The sequence below is a fragment of the Gallus gallus genome, chromosome 9 (assembly GCF_016699485.2).
Source record: "Gallus gallus isolate bGalGal1 chromosome 9, bGalGal1.mat.broiler.GRCg7b, whole genome shotgun sequence".
Lineage (NCBI taxonomy): Eukaryota > Metazoa > Chordata > Aves > Galliformes > Phasianidae > Gallus > Gallus gallus.
This window is the reverse complement of record NC_052540.1, coordinates 14,684,726-14,702,771: the sequence shown is the minus strand read 5'-3', so window position 1 is coordinate 14,702,771 and position 18,046 is coordinate 14,684,726. Positions and strand designations below refer to the sequence as shown.

Genomic DNA, 18,046 nt, shown 5'->3' with positions numbered 1-18,046 from the left:
GAAATAGGCGTGACCTCCCCGCCCGGCCCCCCACCCCTTCCCCGCCCCGCACGCACGAGGAAGCGGCTCCGCGCCTCGGCTCGGCCCGGGGGGAGCGGCGCTGGGCAGCGCTCTCAGCACCGTCCTTTCCCTCCCCCTACCGGTACCGTCCCCGTGCACAGCACAGCCGCCCAGCTCAGGCTTCGCCCCCAGCCCAGGGAATGAGGAAACCACGCTCTGTTCCATCCCGCGGCTGCGCGCACACCCCAAAAATCCTCTCGGCTCACGGCCCAGCCGCAGGGCAGGTGGCTGCCGGGCGTTGTGCCCATCGCTGGGAGTGCCGCGTCGGGTGGAAACCCCCTCCCTTCGGTGCCAACACCTGGGGAAACAAAAAGACCCACCTGGGTGCTGCTGGGCAAAGGCAACGCGGAAACTGCGCAGCGCCGGGGCTGTGGGGAGCGCTCGGAGCGGTGCCGGCTGGAGGGTACCGAACCCTACCCGGGGCGTGGGGTCCTGCCGGGGTATGGCGGCACGCAGAGCGGGGCTGTCCCTGTCCCTGCTGCTGAGCGTCGCTGTGTCCGAGCTGGCGCTGGGTAAGGGCTGTGGGAAACGCGTGGGGGCAGCGCAGCGCAGGGCTGGGGGGCACCGTGCCGCCTACCGCAGGGTGGGAACCTCGGGGTCATCGCCATCCACGCGGCCTCCCACGAACCTGAGGCAGCCACCGGCCCTCAGCTATCACACAGCTTCTGTGGCTTGCAGCGCGCATCCTGCCGCTCAGCCCTGACACACCAGCTGGGATTCGCTCCTCTCTCACTCACTCTCTCCCCCCTTCCCCTGGGCCCCCACTCTATTCTTTGTGCCCCGCGTTATCTGTTCCTGAACATCTGCGCACGGCTTTGTGTACGCTGCAGCGGAGCTCCCGGCCCGTCCCAGGGTAACCGGTTCCTGCGGCTCTTCCCGTCCGACGGGCGGCTCTGAGCGCCGCAGGGTTGGATGGAGGCGGTGGGACGGGGCCGTCGCTGGCGCCAGGAGGGGGTCCTGCCCGGAGCTGTGCCCGCATCCCCCGCTGTCAGCCTGCGGATGTGCCGTCCTCCCACACCGCTGATCCGCAGGGATCCGTATCCGCTCAGGACGGCGATCCCCGCCGTTGGCTGCCCACGGCCGACGCGCAGCGTGGGGTGCCTCGGTGCCAGCGCACGGGGTGACGCCTCTGCCACCTCTCTGCAGGGACCACAGCAGTGGGTGCGACGGTGCCAACGCCCACAGCGCCCCCCGTGTCGCTGCTCAGCACCGCAGCCCCCACTCCTGCCTCCAGCCCGGGCACAGAAACCCCCACCCCGGCGATGCCCAGCACACAGGCAGATGCCTCCACGCTCAGCACTGTGACAACCCAGGGGATCACTGCCTCAAGTTCAACCTCCACAGCCACGGCACACACCTGGGCTAACACTACCACTGGCACATCAGCAGGGACCAGCACATCCACAGCTCTCACCATGCCAGAACAGGCAGATTCTTCTGCTGAGCCCTCCACAGCCCCGGTGGGCTTCACGACCACCTCCATCAGCAGCACAGCGCCTCCCAGGAGCACTCTCACTCCCAGCCAGACACTGGAGAGCACAGCTGAGACCAGCTCTGGTATCTCCACCATAACTCTACAGATAGATGCCTTCATACACAGCACTGCAACAACCCAGATGACCACCACCACCACCCCAAGCCCATCCTCTACAACCATGGCATCCACCTGGGCTGAGATCACATCAGCAGGGACCAGCACAGCCCCGGCTCCCACCACACCATCACACACAGATTCCTCAGCTGAGCCTTCCACAGCCCTGGTGAGCACCAGCACCACAGTGGTCCTCAGGAGCACCCTCACTCCCAGTTCACCACTGGAGAACACAGCTGAGAGCAGCCCCGCTGTACCCACCCTGACCGCAGGGACATCCTTAACAAGCCCCAGTGCCACCACAGGTGAGTAGAGCTGTAGGACAGGGACACAAGGCAACAACCCTACCCCCAGAGAGCACCCATCTCCTGCACTCCCCTCCCGTGCCCTATATAAGGTGGGTCTGAGGGGTGTGGCCGCAGTGGGAGGGGTCTGGGGGCGTTTCTTCGGGTGGGCGTGTCAACAACACCCCCAGGACAACCCATCCTATGCTCCATCCAAGGAGCCGTCCCCCTGTCCTACCACCTGGTGACAGCCTGGTGACAGCCTGGCAGTGAGAGCCCAGCACCCCCGGGTGCCTGCATCCCATCCACGCCACTGGTGGTGCCTCCAGTGCGTTGGCAGCCAGCCGTGTGGCTGCAGTGTGACAGCCCCAGCGGAGTGCCGTGCCCTGGCTGTGCCCCAGCACACCCGCAGGACGCTGTGTCCTCGCCCAGCGCCTTTGAGGGGTCTCATCCCTGACCCCAGGAACAAGGAAGCAGCTCTGATTGCAGGCGGCGCTGAGCTGTGACACGCACTGGGCTGTGACACGTGCTGGGGAAGTGATGCTGCACGGACAGCCCAGGAGATGAGTCCTCAGCCCAGAGCACGCCCTTCCTGGCTCTGCCTCCTTGCGCACAGGGTGGGCTGCTGTCTCTAAAGGCCTCGGTGTGCTGGCAGCCGCCACACATCACCCCTTCTTTGGGGCTCAGGGGGGTCCCAGGCTGTTCCCAGGGCTTTTCCCATTGGCACTGCCCTTGCCCGGCACAAGTCTCCAGCTGCAGGGACTCTGCTTGTGGCTGTTCTGGGGCCACCGTGCAGCTGATGGCTGCCGGGCATTGCGCCCGTCCCCGGGAGCACCCGTGCTGGGTGAGAGCCCTTGTGGCAGTGCCAGTGCCTGGGCAATAAAGGGACACCCCTGGATGCTCATCCTCTGCCGGGAGAAGACGACGCGGAAACCACAGCACCGGGGCTGTGGGGAGTGCTCAGAGCTGTGCCAACCAGGAGGCGTTGGCTCCTGCCTCCCTGGACATGGCTGCACGTAGGGGACGGCTGCCTCTGTTCCTGCTGCTGAGCCTCGCTGGGTCAAAGCTGGCACTGGGTAAGGGCCGAGCGGGATGCATGGGGAGGGAGCGCCGCAGCCCAGGGATGTGGGAGTGGAACACGGTGGCTGCTGTGCCATGCACAACAGGAGCAGTGAGCTTTGCTTTATTTCTGCTGCTTGCATGCCGACCTCCTCCTCCACCCCTTCCTCGCGGCTGCCTGGGGCAGCAGCCCACCGCTCTTATCTCTGCTAAACCCAACCCTGACGCACGAGCCAGGATTCACTCCTCTTTCACTCTCCTCCCGTGGGCTCCGCTCCCATTCCATTCTTTGTGCCCCGCGTTATCTGTTCCTGAACATCTGCGCACGGCTTTGTGTACGCTGCAGCGGAGCTCCCGGCCCGTCCCAGGGTAACCGGTTCCTGCGGCTCTTCCCGTCCGACGGGCGGCTCTGAGCGCCGCAGGGTTGGATGGAGGCGGTGGGACGGGGCCGTCGCTGGCGCCAGGAGGGGGTCCTGCCCGGAGCTGTGCCCGCATCCCCCGCTGTCAGCCTGCGGATGTGCCGTCCTCCCACACCGCTGATCCGCAGGGATCCGTATCCGCTCAGAACGGCGATCCCCGCCGTTGGCTGCCCACGGCCGACGCGCAGCGTGGGGTGCCTCAGTGCCAGCGCACGGGGTGACGCCTCTGCCACCTCTCTGCAGGGACCACAGCAGTGGGTGCGACGGTGCCAACGCCCACAGCGCCCCCCGTGTCGCTGCTCAGCACCGCAGCCCCCACTCCTGCCTCCAGCCCGGGCACAGAAACCCCCACCCCAGCGATGCCCAGCACCGCCCCAGGGACCAGCAGTGCTCCCCTCACTTCAGCACACACAGCTGCACCTCCTGAGCCCTCTACAACCGTGGCAGACACCACCACCACCTCCATCACCAGCACAGTGTTCCCCAGGAGCACCCCCAGTCCCAGCCCACCGCTGGGGAGCACCACTGAAACCAGCCCTGGTGTCTCCACACTGACCACGGAAACATCTCCGGACACCTCGATGACACCGCAGAGCCCCACTGCCACCCCAGGTGAGTGCCACCCCCACCTGTAGCAGCGCTCCGTGACAACAGCACTAACAAAGCATTGCTGTGCCCAGGCACAGAGCCCTCCTCCCCCGACACCACCTCAGCACAGAGCCCGGATGGCACCATCAGCCCCTCCGCGGAGCTGCCACCAGCCTGCCCCAGCACCCCGAGCAATGCCAGTAAGTGCCGCCTCGTGGGGACAGGTTGTAGGGCCACATGTGCCCTATGGGCATCATCACCTCCTTGTTATCGTGGTGGCCACTGGGCTTCTTGGTGGCCAGTGCAGGGAGGGCCTGCATCCCTACTGCTTTCACTGTGTGGGCACTGGTGGTGTGTGGGGTGTGCTGCTGTTGCAGCGCAGGATGGATGGGGCACAACCAGAGCTGTGCCCGCTGCTCCCAGGTGCATCCCAGCTCTTCCTCTCCATGCGTCTCGCCACTCCTCTGGATATGGAGAACACCACAGTGCAGGAGCTGCTCCTGGCCAAGGTGAGCTGTGCTTTCAGCCCCCTCAAATGAATGGGGGACCCTCCTGGGGTCCCATCCTGGGTGGGAGGAGGGGACAGGAGCCCCCCGTCCCGTGATGTCAGTGCTTGCTGGGTGCTGATGCCGTGCTCTGCCCCAGCTCCACAGGGACCTGCAGGCTGCCTTCCCATGTGCCGGGCTTCTGCTGCAGTGGAGAGGGAAGAAGCTGATCTGAGCCCATCGCCGGAGGATGCTGGGTGGGACTGAGCCATCCCGCACCTCCTGTCCTTGTCCCTCTGGGTAACCCACACAGCCCCATCTGCATCCCCGCACCCCAGTACCCCTCTGTGCCTCGTTTTCTACCCCTTCCCACAGACACTGTGCAGCCCCATAGCACCGATGATAAAGAAGGAGCCCTGCAGCCCCCCACCCTGCCCCATTATCACCATGCAGCAGTGGCCCTGCTGGAAGCCAGGGTACACCAGGGGGCCCCATCAGCCCCCAACCGCCCAAGAGCTGTGCGTGCCATGGGGCCATGGAAATCCTGTGGGCTGAGCTCCTTCCCTGTTTTTTTCCAGTCCCTGGTTGAGGAGACGGCCGCAGTGTCTGCCTCCCCTGCAGCAAAGTCATTTATTAACTGATTAATTAGCCAGATAAAATGAGAGCGAAGCAATTATTACTCTAAGCAAGTCACCTCGCAGGGAGATTAAAAAGTGGAATAATGAGCAAAAATGGCTGTGTTGTTCATGGGGGAGCAATCCCTTCCTGCAGCCCCGTCCTGCTGGCACCGTGTCCCACCTGGGGAAGGGACATCTGAGGCTGTGGGACCCAACCTGGGGACCATTCCCAGACACTGGGGTTGTCACCCTGCAGCCAGGCAGGATGGGTAAAGACACCTTGGTGTCACATGCGCCCATTTGCCCACTGGGAAAGGCAGTGCACATCACCAACACATCCCAGGATTGCTCCCATGTGCTGTAGGATGCTGCCTGTCTGGTGTGATGGGGGGTTTTGGGGATCCTATTGAGAGATATAGGGGTCTGTGAGGTCCTAAGGGGGTCCTGGATGTGGTATGGGGGTTGTATGGAGGAATTATGATGGTCTCTGGGGATTCTTGGGAGGGATATGAGGGTCCTATTGATGACTATCGGGCTCTGTGAGGTCCTAGCATGGCTATGGGGTAGATCTGTAGGTTTCTAGGGGGGTCCTTTAGGGGCTATGGGGCTCTGTGCAGGGCCTGAGCAGTTGACACAAAGGTGCACCAGGGTGCAGAGTTGGAGAGTGGGAAATTACTTGTTGGAAGGGTCCCCAGCCCCTGCGCTTTGTGGGGCAATGGGAACTCATCCTTGCGCTCTGCCCACGCCGTGGCACGGGGCCAGGAGCCCTCCCACGCTCAGTCCCACCGGGCTGATTCCACTGCCTGTTGAATCCATAAATTCAGACCCCGGGATGTGGCACGAGGCCAAGGCCAAGAGACTGCAGCCAAAGTGCGTCACAAAAGGAGGAAAAGGTCCTGAAGTTGGATGGAAAGGGGGACCGGGGGCACTCACCGTTCCCGGCTGGCATAGGTGGTGTGGCTGGGGGAGGAGATGCTGTGGGCTGGCCACATCCCTCTGCCCCCACCCTGGCATGAAGAGGAGACCCCCTTGGGGACACGGATGTGATGGGGTGTGAGCTGGGGACATCCCTCGCAACGCGGGGCTCCTCCAACCGTGAAAGCATTTCTCAGCCTCTGTGCTGCCATCCTCTCCCACTCATCAGCATCATCCCTGGGAGCAGACCTCACTCTGAGCACCCAGCGGGACCCCCACCTTTGGGACACACCTCCAGCCCCGCTGACCTTGGTGTCCCCTCTGACCCCCCCCCTCCCTTCACCCCTACTGCGGCAGTGCTGCTGCGCTGTGCCCGGCGCACCAAGTGATCCAGAACCCGTGGGGTTGATGGATAACCCGGCCCCTGAGCGCTCTCCCGCTGCCCTTGCCGGCAGGAGATGTCGTAATCTCCGCGGGGCTGGAACAAGCAGCCCATTAATTCCAGGAAGGCCGATAAGGGCCGCTGTGCCGGGCTGTGCTGGATGGTGCTGAGCCCCCGAGCAATGGGGTTCCCAGCAGTGCTGATCCTATAGCCACAATCCCAACAAATCCCACCTCTGGAGCCAGCATCTCCCTGGTGTGTGCACAGCGGGACCCTGCTGACACCCCACAGAAATGAGGCTACTTCTGTACATTAATGCAGTCTGTGCTCTCTGTCCCAGTCCTTGTCTCCAGCGTCCATCCCGTGCTTCCATAACTGGGGATGAGGGATATCCTTGCAGGGGCCGGCGGCTGGCTGGGATCTGAGCTTTGAGCACAGCACAAGGATCAATGCAAAGATCCTTTGTCGGGTGGGAGAGGGACCATCCTCAGAGTGAGGATGGGAATGGGAATGAGAATGGAGAGGGAGAGGGGGGATGAGTATGGGGATGGAGGTGGGGATGAGGATGGGGATGGAGATGCGGGTGGGGATGGAGATGGAGATGGGGGTGGGGATGAGGATGAGGATGGGGATGAGGATGGAGATGGGTACGGATATGGGAGTGGGGATGAGGATGGGGATGGGGATGGGGGTGAGGATGGGGACGAGGACATGGATGGGGAGGGACTGAGGATGGGGATGAGGATAGGGATGATTGCCTCAGTGCTGCATGCTGTGGATGCTGGAGCACAGGATGCGCTCCTATCCCCACCCTAATCTGTGCCATTCCCCCAGTCTGTGGAGCAAAGGGTAGAGGGGCCTTTGGGTGGAACTCCGAATGGTGCCAATCCCTGAACACAGTATGTGGGCTGAGAGAGAGAGGGTCATCCGTTGGGTCACCTCTTGGTAGGACCCCATCACCGGCACTGCCCCATCCCCCCACCTCACACAGCGCTCCCGGTGTCGGCGTTCGTTGCGGGTGAGTGGAGCAGTGTGATTTACGGCCGGTGCGTGGGCAGGGGGCAGCGTGTGGGTTGGTGCTCCGGGTGTCGCCGGCCGTGCCACCGCATCCTGCTTAATGGAGGCTCCGGCAGCACAGCGTGTACCCGGCTGCTGCCTGACGACACCTCTAATGGAGCTTTGCGGGAGCTGCCCGCGGGCGCTGCTGCTTAAGGAGCGTTTAATTGATTCCCGTAGCATGCGCTGGTGGGCGTTGTGCAATCCCGTTCACTGGGAAGCTCTGGGTGGAGAGTGGGAATGGGGGCTGTGGGGGAAAGCAGGGTAAGGGGAGGAATGGCAGCAGAGCGGCCCATCGCCTGCTGCCACACCTGGCATAGCCAGATTTGGGGGGGATCCCAGCGCTCCTCCGGGGTCACCCCATGGCCGTCCCAGTCCTACCTCACTCACTTTCAAACCTTCTTGGGGAAGCCATGAGCTGGGCAGGGTTTTGCATCCTTGCCCTGGGCACAGAAGGCCCAGCAGTTCAGGTTGGTGGCTATAGGGTGATGCCACCCACACACGTCTGTAAGGGGCTGCTCTTCCACTGGGGCACCCACAGCCCCCAGGGGAGGGTGAAAGGAGATGGATGCTGAGCCCATGTGGCCCCTGGGAGGGGAGGGCTGCGTGGGATGGGACTGGGGATGGGGACGTGGAGGGAGAGCGGCGGGGGAGGGAGGGGACCTGCCTCCTTCGCCAGCCCCATAAATAGGAGGGACTTGGAGCAGGACCACACCTGTGGGACTCTGGCTGCAGGAGCTGCTCTGTGCTGCTCTCCCCTCCCTTCCAGCGCCCCGGAGTTCTGCCCGAGGCATGGGGACCAGAGGATGGATGCTTCCGACCCTCATGGGATGCTGCCTATGGATTCTGCACGGTATGTCCCATATTTTCCTGCTGCTCTATGCCCATTGGGTATAGCTGAGAGATGCTTTTTTTCCTTCTGGATACATCAGAAACCTTTCTTAGTCCAATGCTTGAGGTCCTTTGCAGCCAAAGAGCTAAGAAAGTATTGTAGGGGGCATGGCATTGCCCTGCACAAGGACACTGAAGGCTGCACCAGAGTGCAGCAGGTCTTCCTCATCTCATCCTTCAGCCTTCATGCTGCTGCTGCTGCAAAGCCCTTCATTCACTGGGGAAGAGGAGAGAAGGGCAAGAAGGGGAAGAAGAAAAGGAAGGGGAAGGGGAGGAAGTGGAGGGGCGGAAGGGAAGTTGGGGACCCCCATAACACGGGCAGGAGACACGGAGAACATGAACCATGCTGGCACGTGGTTACTGGCATGCAGCGAGCTGGGCTATGGGGGCTGGCTGCCCGCAGGGAACCTGATGGACCGGAGCGCTGGGGCTGTGCGCCCAGTCTCACTTGCTGGGTGCTAATTAGGGCTCCCCTAATTACAGCCACCAGGAGCCAGGCGTCAGCAGATCCTCCAGCTCAGTCCCTCCAGTGGTTGCACCGCTGTGCTAAAAATAAACCTGGCTGGGATGGCACAGGTGCTGTTGTCTGCCCTGATGGCCGCTGTGGTGGCACACACTCACCTCCTGCAGCTCTGGCCGTGGGGAGCTCCTGGGAAGGGGTGACCCATCTGTCACCCCGCTGTCATCCCCAGTGCAGCCCTCCCACCTACCCCCTGTGCTCCCTCTTACTGTCCCCAAGCCAAGGGACCGCTGGTCCTGTCCTCACTGTAATGCTCTGCTCTGTGCTCCCATGCAGGGCTGGGGACCGCCGCCGCTGTCCCTGTCACCACAGAGGGACCATTTGCTGCCACTCCATCGCAGGGCGAGGCACCCACTGCCCTGCTGCTGGGCACTGTGGGGACAAGCACTGTCAATGACACCGTGATGGCTGAGAGCATCCTCGTGAGTCCCACCATGAGCCCGTCCTCCCCCTCCTGGGCTGAGCCAGATTCGGTGACCGAGACCACCGGGTACAACTCCCCTCTGGGTGCAGAGAGAGATGCAGAGCTGAGTGCTGGGGAAGTGACACAGGCACCCACTGGAGACCCCCAGGCTGGGACGGATGTGGCCACGTCTCTTGATGAAACACAGAAATACCAGAGCGGTTCGGCAGCTGCCAAAGCTGCTGCCATTGCTGTCACCCCACAGCCCAATTTTACCCCCAGCACCAAGCACAACGTAACAGGGACCGCCGCTGCTGCACCCCTGGGGAGCACCCCTGCCTTTGCAGACGTCCCAGCATCCACAACAAGGGCAGGAGCAGGCTTGGAGTCCACAGCTGATGCCACATTCCTCCTCAGTGCCACCATTCCAACGGCTGCAGGGACACAGGCGATGACCACCACCCCCCTGCGCCCCGGTCTCACCGCTCTGCCCCCAGATGCAGGAGCAGAGGTGGAAGATGTCCCCCTGCCTGGGGACGGCCAAGGGGATGGAAGTGCCCCCTCAGCAATGCCCAGCCCTGGTGCCAGGGGGCTTCTCCCAACACCGTCGGGTGAGGTCGTGAGTGGAACCGTGGGTGACACCCCAGGGTGGGCAGCTTTGAAATCCGGAGATGTGGGAGATGCAGCACACGGTGTCTTTAGCACTGCTGATTTGCCCCAGCTGCCTCCAGAGAATGTGACAGCATTGGGAGCAGCAGAAAACCCAGGGCAGAACTCCCTTCTCACCAGCCAGGCAGGGCTGAGCCCTGCTAATTTGCTAGGACCTGGTGATGGGGACAGGCAGGGAGATCCAGCAGTGTTACCATCCAGCCCTGGCTCAGCCCTGGCACAGAGCGAGGCACCTACAGCACCCGGGGTGAGAGGGGACACAGCCACTCTTCTGCCAGCCATCGATGTGCAGAGTGATGCAGACGTCCCAGCCCCAGACACCGGCGTGCCCCTGCCCACGGGGGCTGTGGATGTGGCCGAGGGCTCCCTGCAGCCAGCCTTGTGGCTGAGCCCCATCGGAGAAGAGCAACCACTGCTTGGTGCCGATCCACCGGTCCCCACAGACACTTCTGGTGCACCCAGCACTGCTTTTCCACCCCCAGGGGTTGCAGCCGGATCCCTTCCAGCAACTGATGATGGCACAGAGGCAGTGGTGAGCCCTGACTTCAGTGCTGATCTAGGAGTATCTCTATCATCACCCCTAGAGGGGTCACAGCCATGGGGGACAGCAGCTGATGGAGCCAGCACCAGTCTGAACTCAGCTTTGGGTGCCACCAACCCATCATCTTCTGGACCTGACGGCACAGCGTTGCCTGCTGCAGGGCAACAGGCACAGGGGGACACAGGCGCAGGGGACACAACACAGGCAGAAGATGCAGGGGATGGCAGTCCCTATGAGAACACCCAGAGTGACACGAGCTCTGCAGCCAGCAGCACCCAGCAGGGCCCCGCTGACAGCGCACCAGGAGCTGTGCTGTACACCAATCTGTCTCCTGCTGCAGATCCTGGGGAAGGAGCCCTGGCACCAGCACTGTCCCCAGATGGTCCTGCAGCACCTAGCCAAGACCTCTCTGGGGCTGGAGGAGCAGAACCCCTGCCCATTGAGACCCCTGGTGCCCCTGGTGCTGCTCTCCCACCTCCAGCTGCTGTGGATGGCACTGTATTTGGGCCTGATGATGGAGCAGAGGCAGCAGTGAGCCCTGACCTCAGTGCTGCCCCAGAAGCACCTGTGTCCCCATCCCTTGGGGCATCACAGCCATGGGACGCAGCAGCCGGTGCTCCTCAGGACACAGCTCTCCCTGGGGCTGAGGGACCAGGCACTGGCATCAATTCAGTGCTGGATGCCCCCAGCCCAGCAGTGTATGGACCCGTGGGCCCACCATCACCCAGCTTTGGGGTACAGCCTGGTACAGGCATGGGGATGCCAGGAGTTGATGGACCTGACACCAGCTTGAGTTCAGCTTTGGGTGCCACCAACCCATCATTATCTCCACCTGATGGTGCAGCGTTTCCTGCTGCAGGGCAACAGGCACAGGGGGACACAGGCGCAGGGGACACAACACAGGCAGAAGATGCAGGGGATGGCAGTCCCTATGAGAACACCCAGAGTGACACGAGCTCTGCAACCAGCAGCACCCAGCAGGGCCCCGCTGACAGCGCACCAGGAGCTGTGCTGTACACCAATCTGTCTCCTGCTGCAGATCCTGGGGAAGGAGCCCTGGCACCAGCACTGTCCCCAGATGGTCCTGCAGCACCTAGCCAAGACCTCTCTGGGGCTGGAGGAGCAGAACCCCTGCCCATTGAGACTCCTGGTGCCCCTGGTGCTGCTCTCCCACCTCCAGCTGCTGTGGATGGCACTGTGTTTGCGGCCGACAACGGGGCAGAGGCAGCAGTGAGCCCTGACCTCAGTGCTGCCCCAGAAGCACCTGTGTCCCCATCCCTTGGGGCATCACAGCCATGGGACACTGCAGCCGGTGCTCCTCAGGACACAGCTCTCCCTGGGGCTGAGGGACCAGGCACTGGCATCAATTCAGTGCTGGATGCCCCCAGCCCAGCAGTGTATGGACCTGTGGGCCCACCATCACCCAGCTTTGGGGTACAGCCTGGTGCAGGTGTGGGGATGCCAGGAGTTGATGGTCCAGACACCAGCTTGAGTTCAGCTTTGGGTGCCACCAACCCATCATCTTTTGCACCTGATGGCGCAGCATTGCCACCTCCAGTGGCTGTGGATGGCGCTGTGTTTGAGGCCAACAATGGAGCAGAGGCAGCAGTGAGCCCTGACCTCAGTGCTGCCCCAGAAGCACCTGTGGCCCCGTCCCTCGGGGTATTACAGCCATGGGACACAGCAGCCGGTGCTCCTCAGGACACAGCTCTCCCTGGGGCTGAGGGTCCAGGCAGTGGATTCAGTTCAGCATTGAATGCCCCCAGCTCAGCATCGTATGGACCCATAGGGCCACCATCACCTGACCTTGCGGAGCAGCCTGGCACAGGTCTGACAGTGTTGGGAGCAGAGGGACAGGAGCCGGGAGGACTGAGCAGTGCAGCTGCATTTGAGCCATCCCTGAGCTCCTCTCCAGGCACTGGGCTGGCACTTGGAACAGGTCTGCTGCCTGGTGCTGGGTCCCCATCCAACTCTGCCTCCCAAAGTGATGCCCTTGCAGTTCCATCTATTTCAGACAGTGATGGAGGAGCTGCACCCATCCCAGCAGCAGCTCCTGGCTCTGTTATCCCATCCCAGGTCTCTCCATATGGTGAAGGTGGCCCAGAGCTCACTGTGGCACAAGGGATCAGCAGTGAAGGGGGTGTGGCACAGGCAGAAATCCCAGAGAGCCAAAGTCCCTACACAGACACGAGCTCTGCAGCCAGCAGCACCCAGCAGGGCCCCGCTGACAGCGCACCAGGAGCTGTGCTGCACACCGAGCTGTCTCCTGCTGCAGCTCCTGGGGATGAGGCTCTGGCACCAGCACTGTCCCCAGATGGTCCTGCAGCACCTAGCCATGACCTCTCTGGGGCTGGAGGAGCAGAACCCCTGCCCATTGAGACCCTTGGTACCTCTGGTGCTGCTCTCCCACTTCCAGCTGCTGTGGATGGCACTGTGTTTGCGGCCAACAATGGGGCAGAGGCAGCAGTGAGCCCTGACCTCAGTGCTGCCCCAGAAGCACCTGTGGCCCCATCCCTTGGGGCATCACAGCCATGGGACACAGCAGCCGGTGCTCCTCAGGACACAGCTCTCCCTGGGGCTGAGGGTCCAGGCAGTGGATTCAGTTCAGCATTGAATGCCCCCAGCTTGGCATCGTATGGACCCATAGGGCCACCATCACCTGACCTTGCGGAGCAGCCTGGCACAGGTCTGACAGTGTTGGGAGCAGAAGGACAGGAGCCGGGAGGACTGAGCAGTGCAGCTGCATTTGAGCCATCCCTGAGCTCCTCTCCGGACACTGGGCTGAAGGCTGGGATGGACCTGCTGCCCGGTGCTCTGTCCCCATCGGGTCCTGCTTCCCCCAGTGATGTGCTCACAGCTCCATCTGCCTCAGATACAGCTGGCCCAAGTGGCCTGGGAGGAGCTGGTGGTGCTCCTGGTGCTCTGCAGCCCTCCCTGGGTGCTGCACCCGGGCTCCGTCCCTCTGCAGGAGTGCGTGATGGGCCCGAGGCTGTCTCTGCAGATGGAGAAGCTCCAGGGCAGTCTCAGGACCAGGCTGGGACAGGAGCAGCTGCAGCCTCTGACGGAAGACCAGGAGCTACCCTGCACTCTATATCTTCCTCCCCATTGGCTGATGGATCTTCATCACCCGAAGCAGCTGCTGGAGCAGATACAGGAGCAGGCATCCCCAGAGCTGGTGAAGTTGGCTCAAGCTCAGGCTTGGGGGCTGCTGCCTTTCAGGGCAACAAGGAAACCCCCATCCTTCTCCCCAGCATTCAAAGCAGTGCCAGTGTCAGCCCTCCTGGTGCCAAACTCAGCCAAGCCAACGTGGTGGAGCTGGTTGGAGGCAAACTGGGAATCTCAGCCCAGGAGGCACCTACTGCTAGTGGGGGAAATGGGTTGGGCACTGTCACTCAGATTGCATCGGGAGTGTTGCCCCCCTCCATCCCCACCTCCCCCCGAGAGACACAGCCCCTGGTCCCAGTGGCTCCAGCTGCCTCCATCCCATTGCTGGTGTCTGAGACTGCCTCTGCCAGGGGGGTTGGGGACAGCTCAGTTCCCAACACGGGCCCTTCCTCTGCCTCCAGCACCCAGAGTGGGAGCAACCCCCCAGTACTGCCATGGTCCCCTGTGGATGAGATGGCTTCTGGGATGCTGGCATCACTGGGAGAAGAGCTCCAACGTGCCCCTAATGCTGCCCCAGCTCCGCCTTCTGCATCTGAAAGAGAAAACCTAAAGGAGGGAGCAGCTGCCAGCCCTCAGATCTCCTCTCCAGTTCCAGCAAGTGAGTGGGCAGCGGGGGCATGGGGAGCTGCTGCTGCCAGTGGGGCTGCCCTGCTGCTGCCTCCCCTCCAGCGTGGGGTCCCTACGGCGGCTAAAGGCAGGGGAGATGCTGATGGCCCCACCACCACCAACCCGGCCCGTGGGGCTTCCAGTGGGGGGAACATCCCCGCATCCCTCCCGGTCCCAGGGGGAGCCCAGAGGGGATCCAACTCTGCCACCTCACTCCCCGCCGTGTCCTGCAGCCCGGCCCCCAGCCCTGGGGACAAGATGGGGCTCGTGGGGCTGGGGGCAAGTGGCGGGTCCACTGTTGGTGCCCATGTGTCATCCTCTATGTTCCCAGCTCTGGGACAGCCGGCTGCTGCCCTGGCCCTGCCGCCGCTCCCAGCAGGTGGGTGATGCAGAGCTAGGGCAGGGAGAGGGGTGGGAGCAGGACCGGGGTGTCCCGCTGCTCCCCCATCCTCCTGCTGCCCAGCCGTTGTCACCTTGAAAGCAAAATTATTTCTGTTGGCAAAACACAAAGGGTTTCTCTATAGGAACATTTCTCTGAATTTTGTTGTTCTCTTTCAGTCCCGGCAGTGCCCCTCTATGGGTACGGACCAAGAGAGAATGACCACGAATATGTGCAGAGGAGAGCAGACTTCAACTCCCCACTTTTCAAGCCTGAGACCGGATTCCCTTTCGGGAAAACTCTGCGTGATTCTCTCTACGTGAGTCCGTGCTGCCCTGAGCGCACCTCTTTCCAACGCCTGATGTAGAAAAGCTCCAACCCCATCCCTCTGTGCACAGTTCACAGACAACGGGCAGATCATCTTCCCAGCCTCCGACAGCAGCATCTTCACGCTCCCCAACCCGCCTGCCCACAGATTCACCGGCCACGAGGGCGTTGCCATGATCGCCGTGTTCTGGGACAACGCCGACTTCTCCAGAGGCACCGGCACCACCTTCTACCAGGTTGGTGAAGCCACCCTTGTGTGTGATTGCTTTGAGGTGATGGGCACCATCACAGGTTGCCCAGAGAGGCGGTGGGTGCCCCATCCCTGGAGACACTCATGGTCAGGTTGGATGGGGCTCTGATGGAGCTGTAGGTGTCCCTGCTCGTTGCAGGGGGTTCAGCCAGATGGCCTTTAAGGGTCCCTTCCAACTCAAAGAGTTCTATGATTCATCGCTTTGTTCATGGATTCCCCTTGAGATGCAGACTGAACGGGTGATGGGTGGCATTTCCCTCCTTGGGAACCACACCCCTGCTTGCAGCATCACAAATGGTCCCATTGGGGTCTCATCTCTTTGTGTCCCAAACCCACAGGAGTTCCTCACCCTGAACTCAGAGAAGCCACCATTCGTCCGTGACGTGGAAGAGAAGGTCCGGCGCTACCTCAGGTCCTCCTACTCCGCAGCCTGGACCCTGAAGATCACCTGGGAGAAGGCGCCCGCCTATGGGGCACGTGGCGACAGCCGCAGGGTATGGGCCTATGAGTCGGGGATGTCCAATTGCCAAAATGTGCCATTTCTCAGGAAGCCCCTGTAGGTTGACCTCATGCAAAACCCATCAGCTTTGCTCAGTCCTTTACCTGTCCTTGCTGCTTCTCCCCAGACAAACACATACCAGGCTGTCCTCACCACTGATGGCTTCAGGTCCTACGTCCTGATCCTGTACCAGGATGGAGGCATGCAGTGGGACTACACACAGCTGCCGGCCACCAACGTGCTGATCGGCTACACCAGGTATAGGGTGTCACAGGGACACCGTGCTGGGGTGGTGTGACCCACGATGTCTGACTGTTCCCCTTCCCCCTGTGCAGTGGGGATGGGTATTACCGCAACGATGACCTGACCCAAAGTCCTCCAGCTGCAAAATATCGCCCTGACCGCTACAGGGGCTACAACACAGGTGGGCACATGGCCTGGGGGGTGGGGGATGTTCTGCGTGGGCATGGTGACAGCTCCAGGCAGGGGGGGGCACTGAGTTCACTATCACCACCGTTTCTGCCCAGGCACATAAAGTGAGTTCCCTGGGTATGAGTGATGCCCTGAAGATGAGCTAAACTTTGGGAACATCCTTGGGGTGCTCCGTAATGGTGCATCCCTTTTTGGTGTAATGGGATTTCTTGGAGATTTCTTCTTAGCAAGAGCCTCTCTCCCATTTCCTGAATATTTCCCTGGTGTTGGGGGTCCCACGGTGGGGATCCAACAGCATCAGCATTCATCCTCCCTGCTGGAGCCACCCACGGTTCCATCTCCCGTTCCCCATTCAGATCTCCGCGGGCTGTGGCTGTACAAGCTGGAGAGCCGTGTGGGCACCAACTACCGCCTGAAGTGCCTGGCGTGGACGGGGCGGCAGCAGGAGCCACAGGCATGGAGCCAGGACCTGCCTGCTTGCCCCTGCTCCCTGCAGCAAGGCCAGCAGGACCCGCGCTTCAGGAGCAGCCGTGGAGGCAAGTGGCACCGCCACCCCCAGCGTGTCCCCTGTGCGCCCACGGTATCCCCCACGGGTGTCCCCAGAGCACCCAGTGAGTTGATTGCATCCCTGCTCCAGGCTGGGGGTCTGCTCGTGTCTCCATGCTGCACTCCTCCTCACCCAACTCGCACGGCGCTGGTGTTCGCTGCCTGTATGATGGCCGGGGGCAGCTGGTGGAGGGACGGCAGGAGAGATACTGGAGGGCATCCCGGCAGGCGTCCCCGTATCGCGGTAAGCACGGACACCGAGGCGCAGGGGAGAAGCATCCCTGTGCCAACCCACCTCTGGACACACTGTGGATGGTCCCGCTCTCCTCCCCTTCCCAGCCCATGATTTTGTGCTTCCTTCCCCCCAGACCAGGAGCTGAAGCTGTATGATTGGTGCTGCAACCAAGCGGGCAGTGCTCACCTCTGTGCCCACTACAATGAGAAGAGACCACGGATTGGATGCGATGGGTACCGGGCACCCGGTGCAGGTGGGTTCCCTGCCTGCATGTGCCCGGTGATGGAGGAGGACATCCCAGTTCCTCCGTGGTGAACACAGTGAGAGCCCTGAGAGGTGCAGGGAAGGGTTTGGAGGAGGGTGGTGCTGTGCTCTGGGCTGGTGTAGCACACAGCACCATGGAGCTGGGCAACGCAGGATGTGGGGAGGGGAGGAGAGACGCAGGCAGCGTTTGTGGGTGTGGGCTGAGCTTTGGTCTTTCTTGCAATCCACAGAAGATTCCTCAGAAGACAGCAACTCGGAGGAGCAGAGAGGTGAGGGGCTCAGGGGGTCCCAGGCTCACCCCGTGCCCTGGAGAGGCAGGGGCTGAGGTGTCACCATTTATTATCTCCTTGCAGATGATGATGAGGAGTAACTTGGGGGTCACATACACACAACACACTCTGGGCCATGGATGATCCTCCGAACCCTTCACTTTCATTTGTACCCGGCACTCCTATGTATCCCCTGTGCATCCCTGCTCCCTCAATGATGGGACAGGCACTGTGGCACTGTCACCACATCCTCACCCCTGCTCTCCTGCCTGGGGATGGCACCATAGGGGATTTTGGCCCCCAGCACCCGGGGCTTTGCACCTTGCTTATGTTCAACCCCGTGATTGGAAATTACGGGAGAAAAATAGTACTGTGTATGTGAGAACACCAGAATTGTTGCAAAAGCACCAAAGTTCTTGTCGCGTTGCATTCCTTCAATAAAGTGTCAGAGGGCCTGAGCATCACCAGCGAAATGCAGCCGCCTCTCTGGTGGGTGGGATGGGACTGGGGGTCGCCATGGGACTCCCTCTCTGGTGGGCACGGAGCAGGGACTGGTTTGTGGGACCTGATGTTGAGAGCTGGGGGTGCACGCAT

At 62.0% G+C, this 18,046-nt stretch overlaps 2 protein-coding genes across 8 annotated transcripts; both read left to right on the top strand.

Annotated features, from left to right (window-relative positions):
- The first annotated feature begins 1,345 nt into the window (after positions 1 to 1,345).
- On the top strand, positions 1,346 to 5,218 carry LOC424918 (flocculation protein FLO11-like). 4 transcript variants are annotated; one of them, XM_040705660.2, is made up of 5 exons: positions 1,346 to 1,956; positions 3,657 to 4,025; positions 4,094 to 4,201; positions 4,379 to 4,510; positions 4,647 to 5,218. In XM_040705660.2, exons 1-5 carry the CDS (start codon positions 1,476 to 1,478, stop codon positions 4,751 to 4,753), a joined length of 1,197 nt encoding a protein of 398 aa, XP_040561594.2. In that variant the 5' UTR covers positions 1,346 to 1,475; the 3' UTR covers positions 4,754 to 5,218. The 4 variants fall into 4 exon arrangements, with proteins under 4 accessions (XP_040561594.2, XP_046754770.1, XP_046754771.1 ...); XM_046898814.1 differs by lacking the exon at positions 1,346 to 1,956 and adding an exon at positions 2,524 to 3,011 and having other exon boundaries at positions 4,425 to 4,510; positions 4,655 to 5,218; XM_046898815.1 differs by lacking the exon at positions 1,346 to 1,956 and adding an exon at positions 2,524 to 3,011 and having other exon boundaries at positions 4,425 to 4,510.
- A 2,951-nt stretch (positions 5,219 to 8,169) lies between these two features.
- MUC4L (mucin 4 like) lies at positions 8,170 to 17,916 on the top strand. Of its 4 annotated transcripts, XM_025153623.3 has the most exons (13): positions 8,170 to 8,309; positions 9,144 to 14,243; positions 14,583 to 14,630; positions 14,810 to 14,949; positions 15,029 to 15,193; positions 15,546 to 15,701; positions 15,834 to 15,964; positions 16,042 to 16,130; positions 16,495 to 16,674; positions 16,776 to 16,928; positions 17,053 to 17,172; positions 17,414 to 17,452; positions 17,537 to 17,916. In XM_025153623.3, exons 1-13 carry the CDS (start codon positions 8,249 to 8,251, stop codon positions 17,551 to 17,553), a joined length of 6,399 nt encoding a protein of 2,132 aa, XP_025009391.2. In that variant the 5' UTR covers positions 8,170 to 8,248; the 3' UTR covers positions 17,554 to 17,916. The 4 variants fall into 4 exon arrangements, with proteins under 4 accessions (XP_025009391.2, XP_025009392.2, XP_040561591.1 ...); XM_025153624.3 differs by lacking the exon at positions 14,583 to 14,630; XM_040705657.2 differs by lacking the exons at positions 9,144 to 14,243; positions 14,583 to 14,630.
- Positions 17,917 to 18,046: the final 130 nt, after the last annotated feature.